Below are 26,467 nucleotides of genomic sequence, written 5' to 3'. Positions count from 1 at the left end.
CTGAGTTTGACGAGTGAAACTGACAGTTTTACATTTACATTTCATGATTCAGCAACACGAAATCATTAATTAAATGTGTCATTAATTAATTAAATGCAGTTTTACATTTCATGATTCACACGCAACACGAAATCATTAATTAAATGTGTCATTAATTAATTAAATGCTGAAATAATAAATATATAGTTTTACTTAAAATGAATTGTATTTTAATTAATTAATGACATATTTCATTCTAATTTTAATTAATTAATGACACATTTAATTAATTAATGATATATTTAATTCCCATTTTAATTAATTAATGATGTATTTATTTATTTAATTTTGGCACAAAAAATCCTCCATAGATGGATACCAGTGTTCTCTGACGCTCAGAAGACAGTTCTAAAAATGCCTCTTATTTGCATTGTGACTGCGTTAATCTATCATCTCTGCCATCTCGACAGTCTGCTGGCTAAGCCACTGCACACTAAGCAGCTTTCACACAGAGATTGCAATGGGTCTGTCTTTCAGTTTTAGCCTGCATTCATACCGTCTTACTTTTGTTTGCTGCTGCAAGTTCACTAGGTTAGCACTTTGCAGCTCACAAAAAAAATGTTTTCTCTTTATGTCCTCTTGCACTTCTGATATGAAATGTCCTTGTTATGGGTAGTACATTTTGAATCTAACTTTTCTGTATTTTTGTCCTCTAAAGTTTTATTCAGTTTTTGTTGCGCAGCAGAAGCCTTCAGCTTCAGTTGCCATGGTAACTCATTGGTTTTTTTTTGTGTGTGTGAATCCAGGCGTCTCCTCTACTACCTTGCTACACTCAAAGTCCCTGCGTGGCCACAGAGACTGCTTTGAGAAATGTCACCTCATAGCCAACCAGAAGCTGTCCCATTCCAAGGTGTCCCGAAGTGCCTACGAGGGCATGAAGCTGGCCCTCAGCCAGAAACTGAACCGCATCATTCAGTTTGCTCAGAACAAAGACTCGGTCTCCTCCAACAGCTGTACCAGACGAGGGGCAAAGCTCCTGTGCTACAGCCAGCAAAGTGACCGCAAGCTGCTGCCCCAGTCAGACGCACAGGTGCCCCGCTACACGCCCCGCTGGGACACGGGGAACGCAACAGAGCTGCCTGAATACACAATGGGGATGCTGGAGTGCCAGACGGCAGAGGAGCTGGGGCTGCTGCAGGGATCGCAGTCTGGTGTTTGGACTAGTGATGGCAGGAAAGGTCTGCACAGCCGGACTCCGTCGTCAGGAGGACAGATGCAACACAGACACCAGGGACACAGCAGAGATGAATGTGAGCACATTTTTGTTGGGGTTTTTTTGTATTCTCACTGTGTAACTGAAGTAGCAGTGGAAGGCCCCTGTGGTTGTTTTTCTTTTTCTTTTTCAAGAGTAGAAAGTATGTCTAAATATGTCAAAGTCAATTTAAAGTTTCTCTTCTTTTCTTTCTTCCCAATGTTTTTATGTAAGAGCTGCCCTTCAACTCTTTCTTGATCTTTTTACTTTGATAGAAGAGAGAGTTTTCCTATAACCTTGACACAGAAAGTGTACTCTATATATTTTTTAAAGCTAATCTTCACTAAAGCTGCTTATGATGTTAGATCCTGCAAAAATGGATGTTTAAATCAAAACATTGAGTCCTGCATTGAGATGACACTTCAAAGCCTTTCATACACTTTCAAAACTTAAAGTACTGCAGATGGCAAGATGAGAGAAATCTGTTTTGTGTGTACAGCATGAATATTTAAGCAATTTGATATCTGAGGAAGTAACACATGTTGACCTGATGGTTGGAACATATACTTATTTGTAGCTTTGTGACATACTCCTTCAGTAGTTCTCACACACTAACAATGACATCATCTGTTTTTAGTGTCTAAAATGAGTGTGGATGAGCTCCATCAGCTGAATGGCCAGCTATTGACGCAAGTTCAAAGTAAGTGTTTTATTATTATGTTTTACTCTCACCCCAATCTCCATCTTCTACCTTTTTAAAACACAGCAACTGAAACTTCCCTGCTGTCAAGATGGTGTTCTAGGGAAAGTGCTTAACGTACAGCATGCCCTGTCTAGGATTAAACCACATATTCAGATTTTAAAGCAGGCTAAAAGACAAGAATGTTTCAATCAACTCATGGTTTCCCTTCATAGGACCAACTGTATTGAATTGGGCAGTGTGTAAAATTCACCCATGCATCGCATGTCAGTTCATCTCATTCATCATCCCTTTGACCCATTGTAGCTGATTTTGGTGCAAACATCAGATGATAACATATTTTCATCTTTGATGTAATTCTTCACATCAGTGAAATTATTATTCCATGTCTTAACGTAAACTTAAGTGACATCTGCCCATTATAATGCACAGCTCAGGAGCAGTCACCTCTAGAGGTTGAGTTGAATGTTTTTTTCCTTGTTTTTTTTAAAAACTACTTTGATTATAAATCAATTGTAGGGGAAAAAAACTGGTGATTTGTTGGGAGAAATCAGGGAATTTGGACAAATGTTTAAATTAGTATGCAGCATGAGTGATTAATTACTTCTAAACCGCCAATTCATGACGTCTTTTCAATGTGGTTAACAGAGAAAGCACTCAAAATGTACAAAGTTAAAGATAAACAAATAAAGTCTACATTTAGTTGCAATTCATTTAAAGTTATACATAATCATTCCACTTCATAATCCAATTCATCCCAATTAATAAGTTCCTGTTGAGTTAAAAATTCTAATTTCATGTAATGCCAATTCTGTTTGCCAAATCTTCTTGTCAGTGCAGTCCCTCAGCCTGAGCAGGCCTGAGGCAAAGGTGGAAAGAAAAAAGAAAGTTATTAGTGGTGGAAGACAAAAATAGACTTAAGGTGCGGGTATGGTTCTGCGTCACACACACGCAGAGCACACGGCGCACCCGTGACGCCGTCACGAATCGTTCAGAGTTCTCCGTCTCTCCATTTGGTCGCAGTGCAGTACCCCCCGCGGCCACTAGTTAGCGATCTTTTTCTGAATGGTTTATCCGACTTTTTCCGGTCACAGTAAATCAAAGAAATAAGGACAACTATTGTGCAAAAAACAAAAACAAAAAAAATCACATATAAACAAAGAAAAAAGCCCTGGAAGTTCACTACTGATTCAAACCGGAAACCGGAAATGCTTCGCTTTCAAACGAACCAATCACAGCCCTCTCGGTCTGCGTGTGGTCGGCGTCTCCTCGACGCGTAGTTACAATTTTCGGGAGGTGCACGTCACTGACGGCGCATGTGACGGCGTGTCCTCTGCGTGTACAAAAACCACACGCCGTAGGCACGGCGTCGTTTTGACGCAGAACCATAATTCAGCCTTAACTGAGCTAAAATGCCTGCAGCAGAACCAATGGCAGCCACCTGTCTTGACCTCTTGGGGGTTTGAGATGACAGGAAAGAGATTCAACAATAAAGACACATACACATAAGACAAGAATGCACACAAAAAGTTGTATGCCTAATCTTAAAGGTAGAAACAGTGGTTCCACAAGAGAAGAGCCTGACAACTGAGGGCTCTGCCTCGCAATTAACTTCAGGGAAACTCTAGGAACCGCAAGTAGACTTGCAGTTTGGGAACAAAGTGCTCTAATAGAATGGTTTAAAGAGATCTAACTTTGTCCTGAATTTAATAAGAAATTAGTTGAATACAAATTGTACTGATGCATTGTCAATTACTTACAAAAATGTGAATAAGTAAAAAATAAAATAAGGAATTGCAATAGTCTTGGATTGTAGGAACTGAAAGAGAGAGATACATCTAAAATCTCCATAGATTACCATGAATGCTTTGCGATGTTTGTAGCCTGGAAACCACTGAGCTCACATGCAACAACAGAGGTGAACTCTTTCAGTAGACGAAGTGGGCAGAAATATACAGACAAAAGTTTATTATCCAGGGTGCAGAGGAATGTTTACACAGTCACTTGTCCTGGATTACTCTATATGTAAAAAAAGCACCATAAGCCCTCCTTTTATCCCTGCTGATCAGTCTGCAGTTCTTTGTTTACTTGTGTTGTTAAAAATCAGTGTAGAGCGGTGTTGGCGTCTGTCCTGCAGCCATGTGTAAGTGGGAGACATGACACTGCATTCCCATGTTGTCCATCTCAGCACTCCAAAATCATCCATTTTATTTGCCAGTGAACTTGCATTCTTTATAAGAAACGGAGGGCAATTCTCTAAAGCTCTTCCTGCTTCCTCTCTACTTTGTTATTTTCTTACATTACCAAAATCTCCTTGTCCAGTTGTTTGGACTCGGGGGTCTTTACTTTGCCGTGGAGAAGCAGCCCATGCATATTTAAGTCATTTCCAGTCAGTCATACTTTATTCTTCCTGGAGGAAAATTAAATGTAGTAGCTTTCATAATTTTAGTTTCCTCAAACAGCCATTATAAATAGTGTTTTTCTGTGGCCTGGAAGGATCTCCTGTAGCGGTCTGTGTTGAAGCAGATCCGAAGATGCTTCTGACTAAAGACACTATTGTTGAATCATTGTGTTAGGGAGAGGATGCTCAATTATTTCCATTATATTTTTTATTTCATGAATTCTTCTTCTTTGTACAATAATCTGCAGAGGCCCCAGAACAGAGCCAGCCTTCTTTAACAGTTTGTTCAGTTCCTTCAAGTTACTGGCTCTGATGCTTCTACCAAAACAGATAACTGTAGATGCGTTTGCACTCTCCACTACGAGACTTACGGGAGATATACAACATCTTGTTGCTAACACTGAAGGACCTCAGCTTCCTCAAGAAATACAGTCTGTTCTGTCTCTCTCTTGTTGTGCTGTTCATTCTGACAAATGCTGATATGTGCCTGAATGACCTGCACAACATTCACACGAGTTTTGAAAAATGTTTTAACAGCAAAAGCTTTGAAAATCTCTCAAAACTAAAAAAAGAAAAAAAAGATACAATATTGCTACAGCTGCTGAAACAGGAAGAGGCTGCAGATAGTCGTGGCTACTGTTAAAATCCAAATTACTTTGATCTAAGTGATGGGGGAAGAAAAAGAGATGACAAAACTTGATTTCCCCTGAATACACAGTGGTGCTGATATCTATCATGTTTCCTTCTGCACATGCAAGAACTTGTAGAACTTATGTCGATCGTTCTCAGAATTAACACAAGCTAATCGTAATTGTGCTTGGACATCATGTTTTCTTTGCCACCGTTACTTTGGGAGCTCCGTTCCTATGTGAACACAGTGGCGTTGCAGCATGTGCTGTCCGTCTCACACACTCGGACAGAGAGAAATTCTCCAGCACTAAAACCATATTTCACAAGGTCAAAGCTGAAGTATTTGAGAATGTATGTACAGTTATACCTCACTATAACACCTTTCAGGGTCTCGCTGCTTTACGGATTTGCATTGTGTTCTGCATTCTGATTGGTTAAACAGTCTCCCAGCTTCTTCACTTCCTGTGTGTCAATAACGTTACGGTTTAATATGTAATGTACAAAAATGCTGTAACGCTTGCCAAATTTAAGTTTGCAAATTTTCTCCAAAACCCATAATGTCAACAAAACGTTCTGCACCGATTCTCCCGTTCAAATCCAATTTGAAGCCTTGTATAATAATTGTAACAAAAAAATGAAGGTTACTACTTCACGGATTTTACCTATCATGGCTTCTTTTCGGAACGTAACCCCTGCAAAAAACGCAAGATTACTGTATTATTTATTTTCATGACTACTCATGACACACACAGCTTTAGATGGGAAGGTTGTTGCTCATACTAAATAGTGTGGTAGACCACCGTTGACTCTATTATCTACAGAACTTCTGTTTTAAGATTTGTCATATCCAGAAATCCAGAAACTTCGTTTCGTCAGCTTTTCATGTGTTCCTGAGTTATCTCTTGTGTTTTCTTTCTGTTCCTTCAGAAATCAATGTACTTGATCTTCTTTGTCTCGTTTGTGGGTAAGTTGAGCTTGCATGTAAAAAGACTGACTGATTTCCCGCCATGCTCTCGGTTTACAGAGGTCTTTGAGGAGCTGACGGCTGTCGTGCAGGAGAAGGACGCCCTGGCGTCGGAGCTTCACGTGCGGCACATCGCCATCGAGCAGCTCTTTAAGAACTGTGAAAAACTGCCATGGTTGCAGATCAGCAGGGCCGGGGTGAAGGCCAGCAGCAGCGGTGGCCCTGTGGAGTGAAGGGCTACGAGACGCCAGCGGGGGAACAAGCTGGACGTTCTGCATCACAACTGGCAGAGAGTTGGATATGAAAGTATTCAAGATGCAGCAAGGCTGACCAACACCTGGACACTGGGGGACTTTGACAACACTATCGTGACATTGAGCCGTTGGCCCTCCATTACAGCAGCACTAACGGCCGGGTTGATTTATCTTTGTGGTTGCAGTGATGATGCAAGAATGTGAGGTAGCTTGCAAATTATTTGCTTTTCTGCTGCATTGCTGGATTTTCACCCAGCCCAAGTACCTAGGATGCATAGCACAGGTGACAGGTTTGTGGTCTTGGAAGCAAAGAGGATCTGCATTCAGTGGACAAAAAAAAAGGAAACTTATTTTACAAAGACAGTTTGCAGGATTTTATTAATGTATTCGAGTTGGTTTTTTTTCTTTTGTTCTCTTTTCACTCAGAAACTCTATTGTTTTATATCATTTTTACATTCAATTTCTATTTCTTTTTCCAGAATATGTTACACATAAATATTCAATTATGGTTCTAATCACTTCTCACCACTCCATGTGTCACCTGATCATTATCTGTAGAAAGTGGGGAAAACACTTTTCTTTAAGGGTATAAAATGAACAGCCTCCCTCATTCATATGATTGTACTGATCTTGGAGCTGCACACTTACAATATTGACATAAACATTTTCAATGTTTCCCTCATATTGTCCTGATTGGACCCACTAGTTTTTGAAAACTGGTCCACTGAATTATTTTTGACTTTTAAAATAACATTGTTTTAAACAGCTGTGCTATAGAAACTTGGATATTATCAGTCTATTACACATTCTAATTCAGGTCATTTTAATTAAAAATACGACATCTAAAAGTTACAGACGAGGTCTAATGTGGAAAAGAGCACAGCGATAATACCTGAATGTGCCCCAAAGCATCACTGCACATGAAGGTGTTGGAGGATGTAGGAAGATCCAAGTGTGCTTTTCCAAACAAAAACTGGCAGGTTATTGTTTGTAGGGCTGGTGGAGTATTTGGTGACTTGTACAAGGTGATATACAAGCAGCAGTGGAAAGATCGGTCATTCCACTGTCGATGGCTGAATATGATAGAGGTTCTAAAAAAACATCAACTTCTGTTTTCATAACGACTTTTATTACTGGTTCAATTTACTTGATTGTTTTTTTTTTTCTTTTTAAAGCTGTTTATCGTGTAGCTGTCGAGCACAAGTGATATGAGAGGCTTCGCACTGAATGAGCACTGTCACGAAACTGAACTATTAGAAATGAAATCAAGCTGCCAAACCAAAGTCTGTATTTGTTCTGTATTGCAAATATGTATCATAAGCATTTGACAAAAGGACAGGATGATGCAATTGACAAACTGATTTTAGAGTCTATGTGACTTATACTAAACAAATCTTTGCTCTGACTAAATCATAAATTTGATTTATTTTCAGGTGTAAACTGTACACATGTCTTTCCCATGTCTTTGAAGATCAGTGTTACCTTTTGTTGCCGTCTCTCCTGTTTTGACATGCGACAGCTACGTTAATGTCATAGCAATACAGACTGGGAAAATTGGTCTATTGTGCCTATGGAAGTCCCTGACTTTTTGACGAAGGGAAGCAAAGACAGATGGAGGAACCCTATGCAAGATACAGACTAATAATCAAAAGCCTTATTGAGTAAGAATATTGAGTATTTGAGTTTTGCTCAAAGGAGATCAAAGAACTAGATTTTTATAAGCTGCAGATGGGAAAGACAAGATTGGACGTTTAGAAAAGTCAGCATTGTCAGTGTATTTTGCTCTCTTTGTAAGAGATTGGTTGTATTTGACCCTTTTTGGGGTTTGAAGATAGGTTTTAGCTCCGTTTAAAACTTTTAATCATGGTTTTATTTAGCCAAATGTGTGCTTGGGTGAGAATATTTAGATTGTTGGTCCTTCAAACAAATTTTCAGTCATTAAAATCTTCAGTTGTACTTCTCTTTTACATTTTAGTTGTAATGAATGCTGTGTATTGTTGTATGCTGTTCAAACATGCCCGGGCCTGCTGTTCTGCTCAGCAGTAAAAGCAGACTGGTTTGGTTGCGAGTATACCTGTGTTACACTTCTGCCTGAGTTCACACTTGACTTTCCTTTTCTAATTTTGAACATGACTGTATTTGCGTTGTTTGATGTTTTACATTATATTTATTGTGTGTTGACTGATCTTATATTGGTTATGTGACTTGTGCTTAAGTGGCTTTTGTTTTTCAATCATTTTTTTTTTTTTTTTTTTTTTTTACATTTTCTGACATACTGTTACTTCCCTGATCTTGGCCTTACCAATCAAGGAAGATGGTAGTTTGGTAAACCTGGTGTGTAACAGACAGTAAAGGAAGGTGGTTTACAAAAATAAAAGGCTCATTACAATATTACCTGATTATACTTAATTCTTTGAAAGTACATACACAATTTGCCAGAGTCCATGAGTGGATGCTTTATTGCCATAAAGTCCATTATTCATCTTTGTCATTATTCTGTAGCTTCTTGGAGATGCAATACTGGCCATGAAGAATGAAATCATGTTCAGATAAAATTCCTGAAGTCCTTGAGATGGGTGCAGTGCGCCACCTTGAGGTCAGAATTGATAGTAAATTTGACAGTTTATGGAAATTATGCACCATGCTATGTGCAGAATACTAAGGTCATTTCCAGTTATGAATGAATGTTGTGACTAAAATTAGAATTTTCTGATACATTACGTTTTAAGCGTGTAAAAAATGTATCTTGATATTCTAGAGGCAGTAAGCCATCAACATTCAACGTTGGAACATGAATGATTTCACCAAAATGACAACTTGTTCTAGCGCCGTTCATGGTGATAGCACGCCGCAGTAGCTCTTGGTCATTACTAGCTTTTTACATTTTTTTTTCTGTGTGGACAACATTCCCACCATAACAGTGAGGTACTTCCCCAATAATAAACGGGATTATCAGTGACTTGAAAGAGCTCCTCAAGAAAAATAAAGAGCCTTCAGGGAGGGAGACAGAGAATTATTGAGGTCAGTACAAAAAAACAACTGAAAGTCAATATTATAAAATAAGGTGTACAGGAGGAAGCTGGAGAACAAGCATTTGTGGGATTCTGCAGTACCTCTTCAGCCTCAGCCTGATCCAGGAGGAGGTTTCAGTGCTGTGGAAGATATTCTATCTTGTTCCAGTGCCAAATGATCTCACCCATCTTATCTTAATGACTACAGGCCTGTAGCCCCAACATCTCATCATGAAAGTCCTGTAGAGACTTATTCGCCCACCTGAATAAGGAAACAAGCACCTCCCATGACCCGCTGCAGTTTGCTTATCATCACAGGGTTTGGGTTGAAGATGCCATCATACACGTGCTTCAAAAAATCTACTGTCATCTGAACAAAGCAGTCAGTACTGCGAGGATCATGGTCTTCAATTTTTCCAGTACATTTAACACCACCAAGCCTGCAATGTAGGGACAGTGCAGAGTTTACTTCTTAAGGAAGCTTGAGTCTTTCAGCATAAGTTTACTGCAAGATGGCTATCTTCTTAAAGTCTGTCATTGACAGTGCAATCAAATCTGCAGTCATCTGTTGTGGAGAGAGCATCCGAGCCAGTGAATTAAAGAAAAGGTACAATCTGATAAAGAAGGCTAGATCTGTTCTGGGAACTGCTCTGGAGCCTCTGGAGATGATTGTGCAAAGATGGATACTTTATAAACTTAAGAAAATTGTGGACAACCTTTGGCATCCTCTTCATAACTCAAATGATTCAGCAACATTGTCTTCAATCTGAGGCTACTTCAGATCCAATGCAACACAAATCGCTACAGGAGATCCTTACTGCCCACATTAACAAACCTCTACAATGAATCTTTGAAAAGACTACTGCAACAATTTCTCTTCGGGGACTAATACAGTATTTTTGAATTTGAGTTAAATTGACTAAACCAAAATAGTATAATTGTGAATATAACGGTTTATACAACGTTGAATTATCATTTTTAATGATTACAATTATTGCACAAGTGAATGCAACTACGGCCACAAATAAAACACTCCAACAAAGATCCATAGTCATAGACATGTATACATAGACGCGCCGTGAGGCCGCCATCTTGGAGCGGGCACCCTTGTGTTCTCTCATAAGTCGCTTTGGATAAAAGCGTCTGATAAATGACAGAAGTTGTAGTAGTAGTAGTAATTAGTCATAAGTCGCAGAATACAAAACTGATTTTCACGGGGGGGGGGGTTTCTGCAAACGCCATACATCTAGGCATGATACCGGACACATGATTCGGCGTATTTTAATATTAGTATTTTAGTATTTTAATATTCATAGTAGTAGGCTTAACAGTAATAAAATATTCTGGTGTGAGTATGATAGGTAGGCTATTTTTCAAGACACACTATATATATACATATATATATATATATATATATATATATATATATATATATATATATATATATATATTTCTCATGCTCCCTTTCTGTAGGTCAAGAGAGGTGAGTTCGGCAATGTGGTGTAGCCTTATTTTTAGAAACACTGACACAACCAATGACAACAAGTTGGAAAAGTGGTTCTCGATGCCAAACTGTGTCTCTTCAATGTGTACTCCAAGCTGGCAAAAAGAAAACGGACATAAATACAGCAAGATAATATTCTATTCAAAAAATACAACGCAGCACGGTGCTCTGGCATCTTCAATACTGTTCTGTCTTATGCTGTCCTATGGGTAGGATGACCGGTCCAAGATGGCGGCCGTATTTCTCGCGCCCCAGCCTATTATAGATCCATGGCCCCAGCGGTCGATGACGCGTCTATGTATATTTGTCTATGGTCATAACAATAAACGGTATGACTCATCATTGACTGACATACCCTCAACCAATCAACGTTTGAGGGTAGTTATTTTCAACCAATGAGAACGGCCGGTGGGCGGGGCTTGTGTCGTCACTGGCGGGTTACTTGTAGACGCTCTATTGTTCCCAAGTAAGTTCGGCAGCCATTCATCTGTTATCCCCGCGCTGGAGGACTCGCTGAGGAACAATAGTAAGTCAACCCGTGTTTCTGTTGTAGAAACCCTCTATTACAGCAACGATTACATTTTATATGATTTTTAGCGAACATTTTAACGAAACCCCGTTGCCTAAAAACAAAAACTAGCTGGATATGTATTGATCTTTGTTAGCAACATGAGGCTATTAGCTTTGACGTAGCGCCTTGTCTTAGACATATTTTTTCGTTTTCCACAAATGCCTTGGATATCTGTTTTAGTCAGACATTTTTTTTTTTTTTAGCTTCAGTTAAGTTTGAAATAGATTTCTGCGGTTGGGACGTTTAACGTCGTTAATATTCCAGTAAAACAGCCCCTTGTGTGAAAACAGCCGCCAAACATCAACTAAAAAACCTGTCCACGACAAACTGGCCTTTTTATTCTTCCTTTTCCCTTATCCATCTATCGTCTGGTGGCAGATGTGATTTTCTTTTTCCCTTTTCTGTTTTTTTCCTTCTTCCCAACTGCGTTTCTTGCCACGTGCCCAAGGGCACACTTATGAAGGGTCTTAATACTCGAGTAGTTCAACTCAACTTCAAGTTTAGGTGTGTAAGCCGCTATTTAACTATTAGGCGTCGTTTTTTTAAGTTTCTATAGTTTACATAGAACTTAAATATATTATTTTGTATTTTTCCACGAAAAATGTTACTTTCTTGCATGTCAAAACCTGCAAGTTGTGAAGATTGTTGTCTCAGATTTGTTTTTACAGGATCTTAATCACAGTTTAGAAGCGTTATTTGTTCCTCTGAGGCATACCTGTCAATTCTCCCGTTTTGGCCGGGAAACTACCGTATTTTACCCCTCTTCCCCACTGCCGCACCCCCGTATTAGTATTTTCCCGTTTAATAATGTAATAATTTTGAAACAGTAAACTGAATTGTCACTAACCTCGCGAGAACTGCCACCTGCTGTAGCCTGGGTGACAGTTCTCGCGAGGTTAGTGGCAACAACCGGAGCAAACTCTGAACAGATCGGATGGATGGATAAGAGAGAGAAAAGGCATTTCAATGTGTATATAAACAGACCATATTTAAAATAAGTGTGCTTTAATTCCCATTTGTGTTTTCATTTAACCTCTTTTATAGGATTCACAAACATAGGAATGTCAACATCAGATTCTCGGCACATAATTGTAGTTTGTAAGTGGTTGACAGGTAGTTATTTTAGATTTCTTGTAAATCTATATTAATATGTAAGATACTGGACCTCGGTTGGGCTGGTTGGACCCTTAATTTCAAATCCAAAACTTGCCAGGTATGCTCAGAGGCTGCTTTTCTGACCAAGTGTTTCATCTTCTTACAGTTGGGACTGGTCGTGATGAACCTCATGTGAAAGATGAAGAGGGAGATTGCTGCAGTTGTGTTTTTCCTGAAGAGGCTTGTGAAAAAAGGAGAGAAGTTGGAATCGCATAAGATTGAACTCTTTGCGGAGAGGTTGGCTGTCGCACTACATGAAAAGTTTAAGGGTCACTGGTATCCTGAAAACCCCTCTAAAGGACAGGCATACAGGTGTTGCTCTTAATATTTTCTCAAGTCTATACTGTGGAGAAAGTCACTGCTCCTAATGTTTAGAGGGGATTAGGTTGAAACAAGTTTTTGTGTTTTTCAGATGTATCCGCATGAACAGATTAAACAGGCGGGATCCAGAGATCCTTCGGGCCTGCCGGGAGAGTGGGGTACAGCATGGTGACTTGGGACTGCCTTATGAGCTCACTTTGTGGGTAGATCCATGGGAGGTTTGTTGCAGGTGAGTCAGGATTAATTATTCTTTTAAAATACAGTTTACAATCGATGATTACGTTTCCTCACGTTTGAGTGCTTCTAAACTTTTAAAGGATTTGAGACTTGGACAACTGCTGGTTGAAATTGACTTCCCCCAAAATAGGCATTAATGCTCCTTTCATTTCTACCAGGTATGGAGAGCTAAATCCTTGCTTCTCAGTGGCAACTTTCACTAGTGATGAGGAGGAGGACAAAGATGTTGCAAAGAAGGTGACCAGCGCTCTGGAGAGGGTGACGTCAGACTACCACTCAGGTTCTTCCTCTGATGAGGAGAGCACACGTACCTCTCCCCTCACCATCCCTGCCAACCGCTGGGCTCGCCAGGTACTGTGACACATTTTACTGTTCTTATGCAGATTAGGAACAATATTTTGTTTGTTTTTTCCGAGTGATGCAATACCAGTTTTTATATACTTAAAGAACCAAACAAGAAAGTCGCTGAAGGCAGCTTTTTTTCTCTCTTTTAAAGACGATGAATCCAGCTGCTCCATCCTGGCATCCCAGAAAAGTCATACCAGATAAGGGCCTCATCCTTCCACCGCCTCAGTACGGCTACAGACCTCGCAGCAGGCCCCCGCACACTTCGAGGCACAACCTTTGGATACCTCCTGCTTACAGTGGAGGACCCGGATACTGGGAGGCAAACCAAGATTTGGCACATTGTTAGTTAGGACTCGTGGTGCTTATTGTTCACACTGGACATTAAACCAGACGATAACTTTAAGATGACTGACCAACTTTTTTAACAATATTTCTTTTTATACTCTAAATATTGTTTTTGACAGTCTTTTTGCACTTTAGAAATTTTTGTTATAGTTTGAATAAAGTATGAAATTAGGATCGGAATTGGAATACTACACATTTAATCTTGAAGTACTGTATTTTTTACTATGGGAGACATTTGTGTATAAAACCCAATGTCCTTTGTGATGAAATGTTTTATTTATTCAGTGTTGCCAGATGTATAGACTTAAAAATATGGAGTTTTATTAAACATTTCCAAGCATCACAATTTGTTGTTGGTTTCCAACATAGTATGTTTGTTTAAAAAATTTTGTTTAGTCTTTATCTGGAGGATTTTAAGTACTTACTTTACATCTGGTGGTAGTAGAAGAGTAATCACATTGTGAGGAGGAAAATCCAGATTTCCACATTTCTAGTTTTGTTTGTGGTTAGGACAGACTTTAGTGAGCTGTTTTGGTTGTACTGTAAACTACATAGAGTAACTTGTATGTTGGTAATTACCCTGCAGTACTCTGATTATCTGAGTACAGTTATCTCTCTAATCTTAATTTTGTAGACATAATTAAATTTCATATGAGGGCATGTTTTGGTGATTTAGTTTTTTATAATCTTATAAAATTGGCCTGGAAACGTAAACATAAAAAAAATACAACATTCTGTTTTCTCCAAAGAGGAAGGTACTAAAGTTGTATAAAGACACGATGCCTTTGTCAGTATCTCAGTGATGTAGAAAAATTGCTAATGTCCAACACAGTAGTGCAGGTAAAAAAAACAATGTACCACATACGTATCAAGGCCGAATATATATAATATAAGCAAAATTAAACATCTAATGAAGGTATTTAAAAACTGGTGGGTTAAACAGTTATACTAATATAGGATATGAAGTGCAATGAGTCCAAGTAGTAAGATATTTCACAATTCCTGAATTTGTTTTGCATGGTTATTTAGAGAATTGATTTTTTTTTGGGGGGGGTTATTAGTGATGTGAGTGACCTGTACCATTTTCCTGAGGGCAGAAGTTTAAAAAGATGACCAGAATGGGAAATGTCTAATGATTGCCATAGCTCTGTTGTAATGGCGGGTTTTGACCAGGTGCTCTATAGACAACTTCTTGTCTGCCACCGTACACCCTCCATGCCATGCTGTGAGACAGTACGTTAGCGTGCTCTGTTACTGGGTGCTCAGAAAGCACATTTGTGACAGAGGTGACACTTTTTAGGACTCTCAAAAAGTGCAGTGTCCTGGTCAAGAGGGTGTAGATATGTAGATCACCAGAAACATAAAACTGGACTATTTCCACAGTCTTCCTTCATCAAAATGGGAAGGTTGAGTCTGTGCTTTCTGAAGTCCAAGATTAGTTTTGTTTTCCTTGTGTTTGGTGTAAGATTGTTTTCCAGACACCACAGTCAGTTTATGGAACTGGTCCCTGAAGGCCCCTTCATCTATTCCTGACATACGGCCGACAACTGTAGTGTCAGCAAATTTCAATAGGCAGTTTGACGTGAGGGAGGGAACAGTCGTGTGTGGAGTTAATAAAGAAGTGGACTTAATATGCAGTCCTGTGGTGAGTCTGTGGTGAGAGTGATGGCGGAGGGCATGTGGGAGTCCAGTCTGACAGCCTGGGGCAGTTGGAGATAAAGTCCATGATCCAGGAGCAGAGGTGAGAGGACAGGCCTAGCTCCAGCACTTTCTTAATGACAGTGACTGGTATGGATAAACCATACAGAGCTGCCACTGATAATCACACACATAGGTGTGATTTAGAGAATTATAAATGAGATAAAAACATGCAGATTAGATTAAATTAGATTAGATAGTCCTTTATTCATCCCTCAATGGGGAAATTCGCTTTGTGCAGCAGCAGTACACTCAACCCACATGCAGCGAAAGAAGGATGAAAAAAGTAAAAAATATATAATTACAAATTATAAACAGTATGTACAGTGGAATAAAAATAAAAGTAGTGCAGTACGAGAAGAAAAAACTGCAAAAAAAAGTTACTGTAGGATGTTTATGAGGTATAAAGATATAATCACTGTTGAAAGGAGAAACGTCATTACTTACTAAAAAACATACTATTAGTAAGGAAATATATTAAGAAAAAACTAAATGTTGAGGTAAATATAGCTTTTTGTCACCATTATATAGAAACTGAATGTGAAGTCTGTCAACTGTTCACATTATTTTATTTTCCCTTTTTTCCTTTCGTCCTATTGTCATTGCCATTTATACATGAGTAGCTGACAAGTTTAAATGTTATGTATGTTCAAACATTAATTCATATAATAAAGTGAAAACAACTGTTCATCCATTTACTGAGTATTGTTTTTCTCCAGCTAAATGCAAAAAAGACAGAGCTGATCCTTTTTGGCCCTAAAAATGGGGAATGATCAGCGTTCATCTTGGATCCATGTATTGACAGCTACAAATCAAGCCAGAAATCTTGGTGTAATTATTGACTCAGACCTGAACTTCAACAGCCATCTAAAGTTTATCACTTAATCTGCCTATTACCACCTGAAAAACATTGCTAGAATTAAGGGGTTTCTGTCTAAACAAGACATGGAAAAACTCATTCATGCATTCATTTTCAGTACCGGTAGGTTGGATTATTGCAATGGCATCTTTACAGGCCTTAACAAGAAATCTATCAGGCAGCTGCAGCTGATCCAGAACTCTGTCGCCAGAATCCTTACAAACACCAGGAAACAGGACCATATTACACCGGTCATGAAATCACTACACTGGCTTCCAGTGAGTCAAAGGATAGAGTTAAAATCTTATTGCTGGTCTACAAAGACCTGAATGGTCTTGGACCAAAATACATGGTTGATCTGTTAGTTCCTATGAAGCTCCCAGACCCCCGAGGTTCATCTGGATCTGGTTTGTTGTGGTTCCCAAGAACCAGAACCAAGCAAGGTGAGGCAGTGTTCAGTTATTCTGCTCCTCACCGGTGGAACAAACTTCCTGTAGACCTGAGGTCTGCTCCAACTGTAGATCCTTTAAATCAGGCCTAAAAACATTACTGTTTACTGATGCGTACTCTTAGATTAAATACTTACCTGCTGTAGGCTACTCTACTGCCCTTACTTTTTAACAACTTGTGCTTTTGATTATTTTACCTCTTTTCTTACCATTTTATTTCATTTGATTTGTTATCCATCCATCCATCTATTTTCTATACCCGATTTATCCTTTACAGGGTCACGGGGTCAGCTGGAGCCTATCCCAGCTCATTTCAGGCGAGACACCCTGATACACAGACAACCAGATACACTCACACTCACATTCACACCTACGGGCAATTTAGAATCACCAATTTACCCACTATGCATGTTTTTGGACTGTGGGAGGAAGCCGGAGTACCCGAAGGGAACCCACGCAAGCACGGGGAGAACATGCAAACTCCACACAGGGAGCCGAACCGGGAACCTTCTTGCTGTGAGGCAACAGTGCTAATCACCAAGCCACCGTGCTGCCCATTTAATTTGTTATTTCCTGTTTATATTCTATTTCATTTCATTGTATTGTGTTATTATTTTTTATTTCTATTTCCCTTTTGAATTGACTTGTTACTGTTTAATTGTCTTGCTGCGTTTAATGCAACTCTACACTCTACACTGCCCACTTGTGGTCAAGTTATAAAAAAGTAAGTTTCCAGAAACTTCAAGTTGCATATAATGATGCTATGAGAATCTTACTCAAAAGGCCTAGATGGTGCAGTGCAAGTGAGATGTTTGTGGCTGCAAGAGTCAATACTCTTCAAGCAGTTCTTAGAAATGTAATGCACAGTTTCATGTGCCGTTTGGATGAGTCTGTGAATGGCATCATTGTCAATATAAATGACCCTGGGAAGAGCTGTGTTAGATACTCCTCTTGTCTCAGGAGACATTGGCTTAAAAGCTTGTATTTGTAACTCTCCCTGCTGGACAGGTTTTATGTTTTGTATGTATTTTGTCCTATGTTATTGGCAGTACTCGAGTTGAAGGGGGATGACGGGGGATGAGGGGGGATGAGGGGGGATGGCACCCCCCCTGAAATAAAAACAGTAAAAATCATCCCCCCTGTAAAACTGCCATCCCCCCTTTCCATCCCATGTCGTTTCATCAATGAATGTGGTTTTACTGCTATTTCAACATTTAGAGTCATCACCAGAAAAATAACACCATAAAAATAACTTATTTGACAATTTTCACCTGTTTCAAGTAAATTTTCACTTGAAATAAGTAGAAAAAAAAGATTTATCTTCTCATTACAAGCAAAAAAAATATTGTTCCCCTGGCAGATTTTTCTACTTATTTCAAGTGAAAATCTACTTGAAACAGGTGAAAATTGTTGTTTTTTCCAGTGATGAGTCTTGTTTTTAGTGTAATAAGATTTTTTACTAAAATTAGACATTTTAACTAGAAATAGGACAAATATTCTTATTTTGAGTTTTTGCAGTGAACCATTTTACTGTGAAGGACAGAGGCATATTGATAAGTTCAGAAAACTGTTTTTTATTGTTGTGTTTTGATGTATTTGATGTAAGCCCAGTGGATATTTAAAGCTTACAGAAGGCTGCATTTAACTGCTGCTATGTCATTCCTGCAGGTGTTTTGGTCAGTGCTATTATTTGTAATATATTATATTATTTGTAATTAGCACAAATGATCTGTCCCCATATGATAAAATCCACCATCCCCCCTGATTTTTTTTTACAACTCGAGTACTGGTTGTTGGTTTGTTTTTGTATGGACCACGAGTCTGCAATAAACTTCTACTAATGTTGATGGCAGTTCCTCGTCCCGACCAGCAGGGGGCAGCATTACACACAGTATTGAATGGGCAACAGTTGGTCACGTGACCGCCTGCGGCTCCGCCGTGCACCTGCACAGAGTTTGGATGCTGCTCTGGAGCAGAGCTGCGGCGTTTCTCCACAACACCACACAACTTCTCCCACCAAGTTTCTGCCAAGTAGACGCGGAATAGCCGAAGCAGAAATGGAGCTTTCGACACGCCGACTCTCCCTTGTTCTGTTGAGCCTGTTTGCAGGTGAGTTTCCCACCAGTGGACGACGCTGGGCTACTTTGACTAATGATTATGTTGGTTTTTTTCCCAGGGAAACAGCGAGTACGGTCAGTCTCGTACAATAACGTTAGCCACAGACCTTCATGAGGTTTATTCCCTTTCTCATTCAGTTGAAAATACTCATAACTTCGAGCTAATGGTTGATTTATATAACAATAGAGGGTAATTATTACCACATTTAAATGCACCGCAAAATGGCTCAATGAGGAGCAAAGCCGAAGGTCCGCAGCTAGCACATTAGAACAAGCGAGCTGCTCGGAGGATTTAAGTCTGTAAAAGGTACAAAGTTGACATATATTTGTATATATTGTAATTTGAGATCTTTGTTTCCAAAGAGCTAAACGCAAAGAATAAAGCATGGTAAATATTTGATCAAAGTTGTGTGACGTAGATTCAGCAGTTTCTATATCTATCTTCTCAGTTACCACAATAAACTTGCACTGGTTTGCTTTACTCTTCTCTTTTATGGTGGCTGGATTTTCATAGACTGATTGTTCACATTTGTAAAATAATTTTATTATAGTAGGTGTTGGATATTAGAAGCAGAAAAATCTCTCCCTCCGAGTTGTATTTGGTTAATCTGTTGGAGCCTCAGACAATGGTTTGATCCGTCTTTTAAACCTGTGGCTGCAGGACTTCAAAGTCATTTTTCCCCCTCCTCTTCCCCATAGCTAATAAGAAACAAAGGCTATCACACAAACTGAAAAACCCTACTCGTTTAGATGTATTTGTTCACGGTGTTTGTTGAGTGATTAGTATTTATGTATATCTCAGAGGTTTTGTTGTGTTTTTGCTGATTGACTTTTGTTGCTAGAGTTTGTGAAACCTGAACAGATAGCCAATTTTTTCATCTGTACAAACTTATAGTCAGTTTCTTTATTATGAAATCCCTATATATAATTTTATGTATTGTACAAGCCAAATAATAACTTTAAATGTAACTGTAGATATCATGGTTTGAGAATATTTCCCTTGCGGCAGTGATTGTGGTGTTTTTGTAATGTGGACATATTTGATCGCAATTTTAATGACAGCCATTTAAAATGTGTATTATTAAATAATTGACTCATGTTGGTTTTGTAATTGTAGAAAATGGGTGGCTTGCTTTCGTGGGTAAGGGTGTGTCTGTTGTGTGCTGGAATGTACACTGAAACCTCAGCATTACTCCTCCCACTCTGATAATAATTGTTCAGCTGTAAACTCCTCTTTTCGCCTCAGTGTGCGATGCATGAAGATGGTTATTGAAATGTTTTCAGACATTTTAATGGAAATCCATGAGTAAAAGTCAGGGCAATGCCATTCCAGTGTTTTGAGAGATTAAATAATACTTTAAAAAGAAAGAACTAAGTAGTTTTAGTCCTGCATTTTAAGCACATCTGTCCATGTAAAAGTCATAGTTGTCGGGAGTAGTATAAGGCTTACTTGGTGGGTTATTTATCCTCCTTTTGTCTCGTGATTCACATTGTTGGGTCCACTACTTTGGGCTCATTACCATCTTAATGGCACCATGGTCTCGTTATTTGAGCGCGGTTCCACTTCAGCAGACAAGAACAGTAACTGCCAGACTCGTAGCATTTCTTTTATCTTGACGTAGATATACACTATAATGTACAAAGATATCTTTAATGGCAGACTAACAAGTAAGATTTTTCTGCTGTATTTTCTTTGCTCTATTTGTCCTCTTTATGTGACTCGCTGCATGGATTTGAAATGTCGACCAAAGAAGTGTATTGCTTTTAGGAAGCTTAGTTGTGCAATATAGCAGAAAAAATACATTTCCTCCTCCTTTATGTGTGATATTTATGTTTTAATTTATTTGACATGTTTTATGTTCTGTCTACATGGACTCATGACGTAGTATTGTGTTCAGTTGTATGTACCATAGGTTTAACGACAACAAACCAGTAGATGAGCTTTTTTTCTTTTCTTATTGAGTGAGGGTTTTAACATAAATTAAAAAAAAAAGGAGGCACAGAACAGAACGCAACATTTGTATTTAAATGTAGTAAAATAGCACCATCCATTTCCACCATATTTGTGTCTTGTGTTTTATTGACAGATCCCCAATGCCCCAGCCTCTTAATTGTCACATTAATGAAAGCACCAAGTCCAGATAGGGGATGGTTGTAGTAGGAAGGATATCTGATGGGAAACCTATGCCAAATCAATATGCAGATCACTTTTATTCTCCATAGGGACTAGGACTGCAATTAATAGTAAACGCAGTTGACGAAATCAATGACGAGAAATGACGAGAGGACATTTTATTTTAGAGGAAAGTTGCTCTTCTACATCACATCCTTACCCTTCACGGGGCAATACTTTATGTAATGAAAGACAGGAAAGGGGGGGGGGGCAGTATTACTTGCCCTGTTTGGCGATGACTATCTGAAGTGTGCGAAGAACAACTTTTGACACCCCTGCAATACGAAGTTCATCTTTTTTTCAATCTATGACAATTTTGTCCAAAACAGGGCCATATTTCACTATATGAGCAAAATGAAATTACACAGATCATTTTATATACCGTTAGTTTCTGTAACTACTGACTAAATTACCATCTCTCATGTGAATTGTAACATAATTGCACCTGATATTTGTAGTTTAAATGGACAATGATGACCACAGCTATGCAATAATATTAGCAATGCAGGCTCAGACTGGGGGCTTTCCTCAGTGGAAGGGGAACCATTTATGACAAAACTGTACTGTAATTGGTCAAAACAACAAAAGTGTGTGGTTATTGGTTTAGATGAAATAAGTACACCATGACTGGTTGAACAAAGAAGTGGAACACTGGAACCCACTATTGAGGAGTTGGAGTGTATCTGTGGTGTTTTATTTTGAAAATTCACCAGCTTTTCACGTGCTGTCAACCCGATCTGATGTGTTTAAATTGTTATGGCTTATTTGAGTGGCAAAATAGACATATGCTTGTCTTTAATGGAGCAGAGTGGACTGGGATATTTATAAAACACGATTCTGGTGAGGCACTTCTTGCTGAATACAATTGATTTACAGCAATTGGCGTGTCACAGCAGTTTTGAAGTGCTTCTGTGCCCAGTGCCAGGTGTAAAACTGTGTGGAATGCTAAAACTTGATACCACAATGGGTGCATAATCTTAGAAACAAACTGATGATATGTGTGCACTAGGAATGGGCGATATTTTACCGTTCACGATATACCGTCAAAAAAATTCCTCACGATAAGAATTTGTCATCTCGCGGTAAAAACGATAAATTCCCGTTGATGATGTTTTTGTGTAAAGCTGAAGGAAGGAAGGAAGGAAGGAAGGAAGGAAGGAAGGAAGGAAGGAAGGAAGGAAGGAAGGAAGGAAGGAAGGAAGGAAGGAAGGAAGGAAGGAAGGAAGGAAGGAAGGAAGGAAGGAAGGAAGGAAGGAAGGAAGGAAGGAAGGAAGGAAGGAAGGAAGGAAGGAAGGAAGGAAGGAAGGAAGGAAGGGAAAAAAGAAGGAAAGAAGGAAGGAAGGGAAAAAAGAAGGAAAGAAGGAAGGAAGGGAAAAAAGAAGGAAAGAAAGAAAGAAAGAAGGATAAATTCCCGTTGATGACGTTTTTGTGTAACAAACATGGCGGATCTGAGAGCGAGATAGATTCATAGTTAAAAAGGTGGAGTTGAATTGGTATTTTTTTTATCGTAATTTTTTATCGTTATCGGGATAAATGCCAGAAATAATCGTGATACATTTTTTTAGTCCATACCGCCCATCCCTAGTGTGCACCTAGCATCTCAGGTATGCTAAGAGAAAAGCATCTATTGGTGTGATGGCTGCTGTTTCCTTCAAGGGTGGAACCTTTTTGATCTCAGACAATTAGAAACCTGACAAACACACGAGAAAGATCATATTGACAAGTCTATAACCAGAGTCCCGGTTGCTTGGTTACCCTTTCTATGCAGACATGCATGTACAAGGTGTGCACTTTTGTGTGTGCATTACTTGCAAGCATTGTTGTTTTCCTTTGTTTTTTATTTTCTTTTACGTCATATTTGAATTTCCTTTTTTGTTTTTGTACAATGACTATTGCCGATGTATTGATGTTGAAACAATAAGGGTTTCATTGGGAACTTTTATTGAAGCAACAACTTACCCCTTTTTTAAAAAAATGAATGTGTATTGCCATGTTAGTATGGGATAGGAATGGGCGATATTTGACCATTCACGATAAACCGTCCAAAAAATTCCCCACGGTAAGAATTTGTCATCTCACTGTAAAAACGATAAATTGAGGAAATGAGCCTGAAAGAAAGAAAGAAAGAAAGAAAGAAAGAAAGAAAGAAAGAAAGAAAGAAAGAAAGAAAGAAAGAAAGAAAGAAAGAAAGAAAGAAAGAAAGAAAGAAAGAAAGAAAGAAAGAAAGAAAGAAAGAAAGAAAGAAAGAAAGAAAGAAAGAAAGAAATGAGCCTGAAAGAAAGAAATAAAGAAATGAGCCTGAAAGAAAGAAAGAAAGAAATGAGCATGAAAGAAAGAAAGAAAGAAAGAAAGAAAGAAAGAAATGAGCATGAAAGAAAGAAATGAGCCTGAAAGAAAGAAGAAAGAAATGAGCATGAAAGAAAGAAGAAAGAAATGAGCATGAAAGAAAGAAGAAAGAAATGAGCATGAAAGAAAGAAAGAAAGAAAGAAATGAGCCTGAAAGAAAGAAAGAAATGAGCCTGAAAGAAATGAGTCTGAAAGAAAGAAAGAAGAAAGAAATGAGCCTGAAAGAAAGAAAGAAAGAAAGAAAGAAAGAAAGAAAGAAAGAAAGAAAGAAAGAAAGAAAGAAAGAAAGAAAGAAAGAAAGAAAGAAATGAGCATGAAAGAAATAAATATTCCCGTTGATGACACTTTTTGTATTGGTATTTTTTTTATCGTTATTGGGTTAAATGCCAGAAATTATCGTGATACATTTTTTTGTCCATACCGCACATCCCTAGTATGGGACATAATGTTGGGTGGAGGCACCAACAGCTCCACCTGAGTCATTGTTATCAACCTCACACTGACAAAAATGACCAGAGGTCATGTTTCCCTTCATGACCCAGCAGTCTAATGCCACTTCTTGTCTCCTGTTGGGTAAAACATGTTGCCGCAACCTCACCTCCAGCCAAGTACCTTTTCTACTCATAGCGCCTTGTCCTTGAAAAGCAGGAATGTAGTATCAGATTACACACTAGGGACAGCGGCCTGTCCTCTACAATTTGATGGAGACGACCACACATGAATATTCACAGCCCTGTGCATTAATATTTTAACATGCCAGTCCCGACTAAGCCCTCTGCCAAATCCCATTCAACTAAATGGAAGTGTGAAAAGGCAGATTCCACCTTTACTTCACCACATTAAGCTACATCTCTCTTCATCCTTGCTACTTCACACCTGACTTACTGAATGAACAAATGACTGCCTTCTAGAGCATAAGGGAAAATGATAAATAGTAATGCTTTTTTTTTTTAAAGTGGGGTTAATGGTTATGCAGCCACTTTGTATTCAAAGCTCATTATTTTTGCAGGAACCAAAACTGCATTCAGCGCTTTGAACAAATCCTTTTTGTTGGCAGAAATATTCACAAATCTTTAAGTCATGTATTCAGTGTTTTATTTATGGGTTTTTAACATTTGTGTGTCAGATCTCTTTAACTCCTATTACACTGTAGGAATGACCTTACTTTAACCATTGGGCTCTTTTAGTTGTTAAATACTTTTTTTTAAAGACATAAGACTTGGTAGATGATAATTTTCTCAGTGTCAAACATGTGAATGTAGCTCCACTTATGTTTAGATAATGTCTCAACCCTGCATTAGTATGCACAATAATAAGTTTACAGTTATGCAAGTACAGAAAAATTCTATTCATTTAAGAAACCAAATGTAGTAGGTGCTTATTATTTCGAGCTGGCACTATTGTTGGTTGTTGAGAGTTTAAAAACTCTCAACCAGCGAAACTATAATGTATGTTGTTGCTCAAGACATGATGTTCCTAGCCTCCATTTTTGCTCAATATTTAATTTTGACATTATTCCACACTGAAGATTATTTTACCGCTTTCTTAATTCAGCCACTGTGATCGATAAAGCTTTTCAAAAATGTGAAAATATTAAAACAATCAATTGCTCACTGCCATCCACCTCCGCTATGTTACCTTCATAGCTTGTTTTAATTGAGATAAGCAGCTTGTAGGACTCATTATCTAGCTGGATGTATTTAAGGTATAGTAGGGAGAAAAAGTTTGCAATATTTAGAGGACATTTTATTTTAGAGGAACGGTTGCTCTTCTACATCACATCACTAAGATCTAAAGTTTTTGTCTCTTTTTCGCTGTCTTTCATCTTTTTTCTTCTGTGCTGGTCTGCTGAAAGGAACATACGGAATGTGGGTGGAGATATTTTTTTATTAATAAATGTAAAATTATATTTGCGCTCTCAATACCGTGTTTCACGATGTTTATAAAACACCTGTGGCTTTTTAGAACTTTATGTTGTTTTTTTTTGGTAAGATTTTCTTTAAATCTATCTTTTTATTTGATACAACCTGTACTGAATTTTTAACAACCAACAACGATTTAAGAAGTTGATAACATACACATGAAGAGGGTGTGGATATGACATCTCTGAGAGCAGAAATTGTTAAAATATGAGCTGAACAATGATTTTACTAAAAGATTACAAGGATAGCAGAGGGAGTGCCTATCAGCTTAAAGCAAGGTCATAGCAGTGCTGATTTTCTGTGCTCTCTGGAGCCCATCGGTCATCATCACTGTGTCACACTGTGAGGGCGATAAACATCCCAAAGCACATTCATCATTTAGCCACTTCATGCCTGGCTCTACAGCACCCACAGCTCCTGATGGGGAGTAATAGGGTCTGTGACAAATCTCAAATTAACATCTACATACACACACATGCGCATATGGTGCTGTGTAACAGTCTTGGCCACCCCTAGAATTGTATTTATTAAACAGAGAGCTCAGTCAGAACTACGGTGAGTGCATTGTGAACACAACTGTGTTTCAGGCATGACAGCTTGTTGCAGTGCTTTTTTTAAACTTGAATTAATAGCTGTTTACATCACAAGCAGTGTCTTTGTTCATCATGGCCCAGTAAACAGGTGAAACAAAAACAAAATAGTATTGTAAAGCTAGATTCTCTCTTTTCATTTGCTTTTCATGTGTTCTAGTATGGCTGAAAGATTAATTATCTGAAGCAATATCGCAAGACAATGAAATTAGGTTTTCACATTGGATGTAATTGCAATCTGGCCATGTGACATGCAATCAGTAGTGGTTGGATGAAAGAAAAAGCAACAGATTTGCGCACTAATGTGGTCAATTTCTGTTGTGCCTAAAGCTTGAGTTATGGTTCTGCGTCAAAACGACGCCGTGCCTACGGCGTGTGCTACGCGTTGACACGTACCACACGCCGTCACTGACGCCGTCACTGACGTGCACCTCCCGAAAATTGTAACTACGCGTCGAGGCGATGCAGACCACACGCAGACGGAGAAGGCTGTGATTGGTTCGCTTGGAAGCAACGCATTTCCGGTTTCCGGTTGAAGCAGTCGTGAATGTGTGATTTTTAATTTTTTTTTTTGTTTGATTTTTTTTTTTTTTTTTTTTTTGTATTTGTTTTTTGCACAATAGTTGTCCTTATTTCTTTGA

At 38.6% G+C, this 26,467-nt stretch overlaps 3 protein-coding genes across 4 annotated transcripts in view; all 3 read left to right on the top strand.

Moving 5' to 3' along the window:
• c14h21orf91 (chromosome 14 C21orf91 homolog) overlaps positions 1-8,558 on the top strand; it is a 31,132-nt gene extending 22,574 nt beyond the window's left edge. For both annotated transcript variants that reach the window (XM_061740186.1, XM_061740185.1), the window contains exons 3-5: positions 786-1,289; positions 1,869-1,931; positions 5,987-8,558. In XM_061740186.1, coding sequence (XP_061596170.1) covers positions 786-1,289; positions 1,869-1,931; positions 5,987-6,159 — 740 coding nt within the window. In that variant the 3' untranslated portion in view covers positions 6,160-8,558. The remainder of the gene's footprint in view (positions 1-785; positions 1,290-1,868; positions 1,932-5,986) is intronic.
• A 2,543-nt stretch (positions 8,559-11,101) lies between these two features.
• Positions 11,102-16,060, top strand: btg3 (B-cell translocation gene 3). The gene is made up of 5 exons (XM_061740184.1): positions 11,102-11,221; positions 12,528-12,733; positions 12,834-12,971; positions 13,138-13,330; positions 13,476-16,060. Exons 2-5 carry the CDS (start codon positions 12,561-12,563, stop codon positions 13,671-13,673), a joined length of 702 nt encoding a protein of 233 aa, XP_061596168.1. The 5' UTR covers positions 11,102-11,221; positions 12,528-12,560; the 3' UTR covers positions 13,674-16,060.
• A 2,580-nt stretch (positions 16,061-18,640) lies between these two features.
• Positions 18,641-26,467, top strand: part of cxadr (CXADR Ig-like cell adhesion molecule) — a 49,837-nt gene continuing 42,010 nt past the window's right edge. Inside the window, exon 1 of the mRNA XM_061740183.1 lies at positions 18,641-18,787. Coding sequence (XP_061596167.1) covers positions 18,736-18,787 — 52 coding nt within the window. The 5' untranslated portion in view covers positions 18,641-18,735. The remainder of the gene's footprint in view (positions 18,788-26,467) is intronic.

The sequence above is a fragment of the Cololabis saira genome, chromosome 14, assembly GCF_033807715.1.
Source record: "Cololabis saira isolate AMF1-May2022 chromosome 14, fColSai1.1, whole genome shotgun sequence".
Classification (NCBI taxonomy): domain Eukaryota; kingdom Metazoa; phylum Chordata; class Actinopteri; order Beloniformes; family Belonidae; genus Cololabis; species Cololabis saira.
This window is presented reverse-complemented; position numbering and strand designations above follow the sequence as displayed.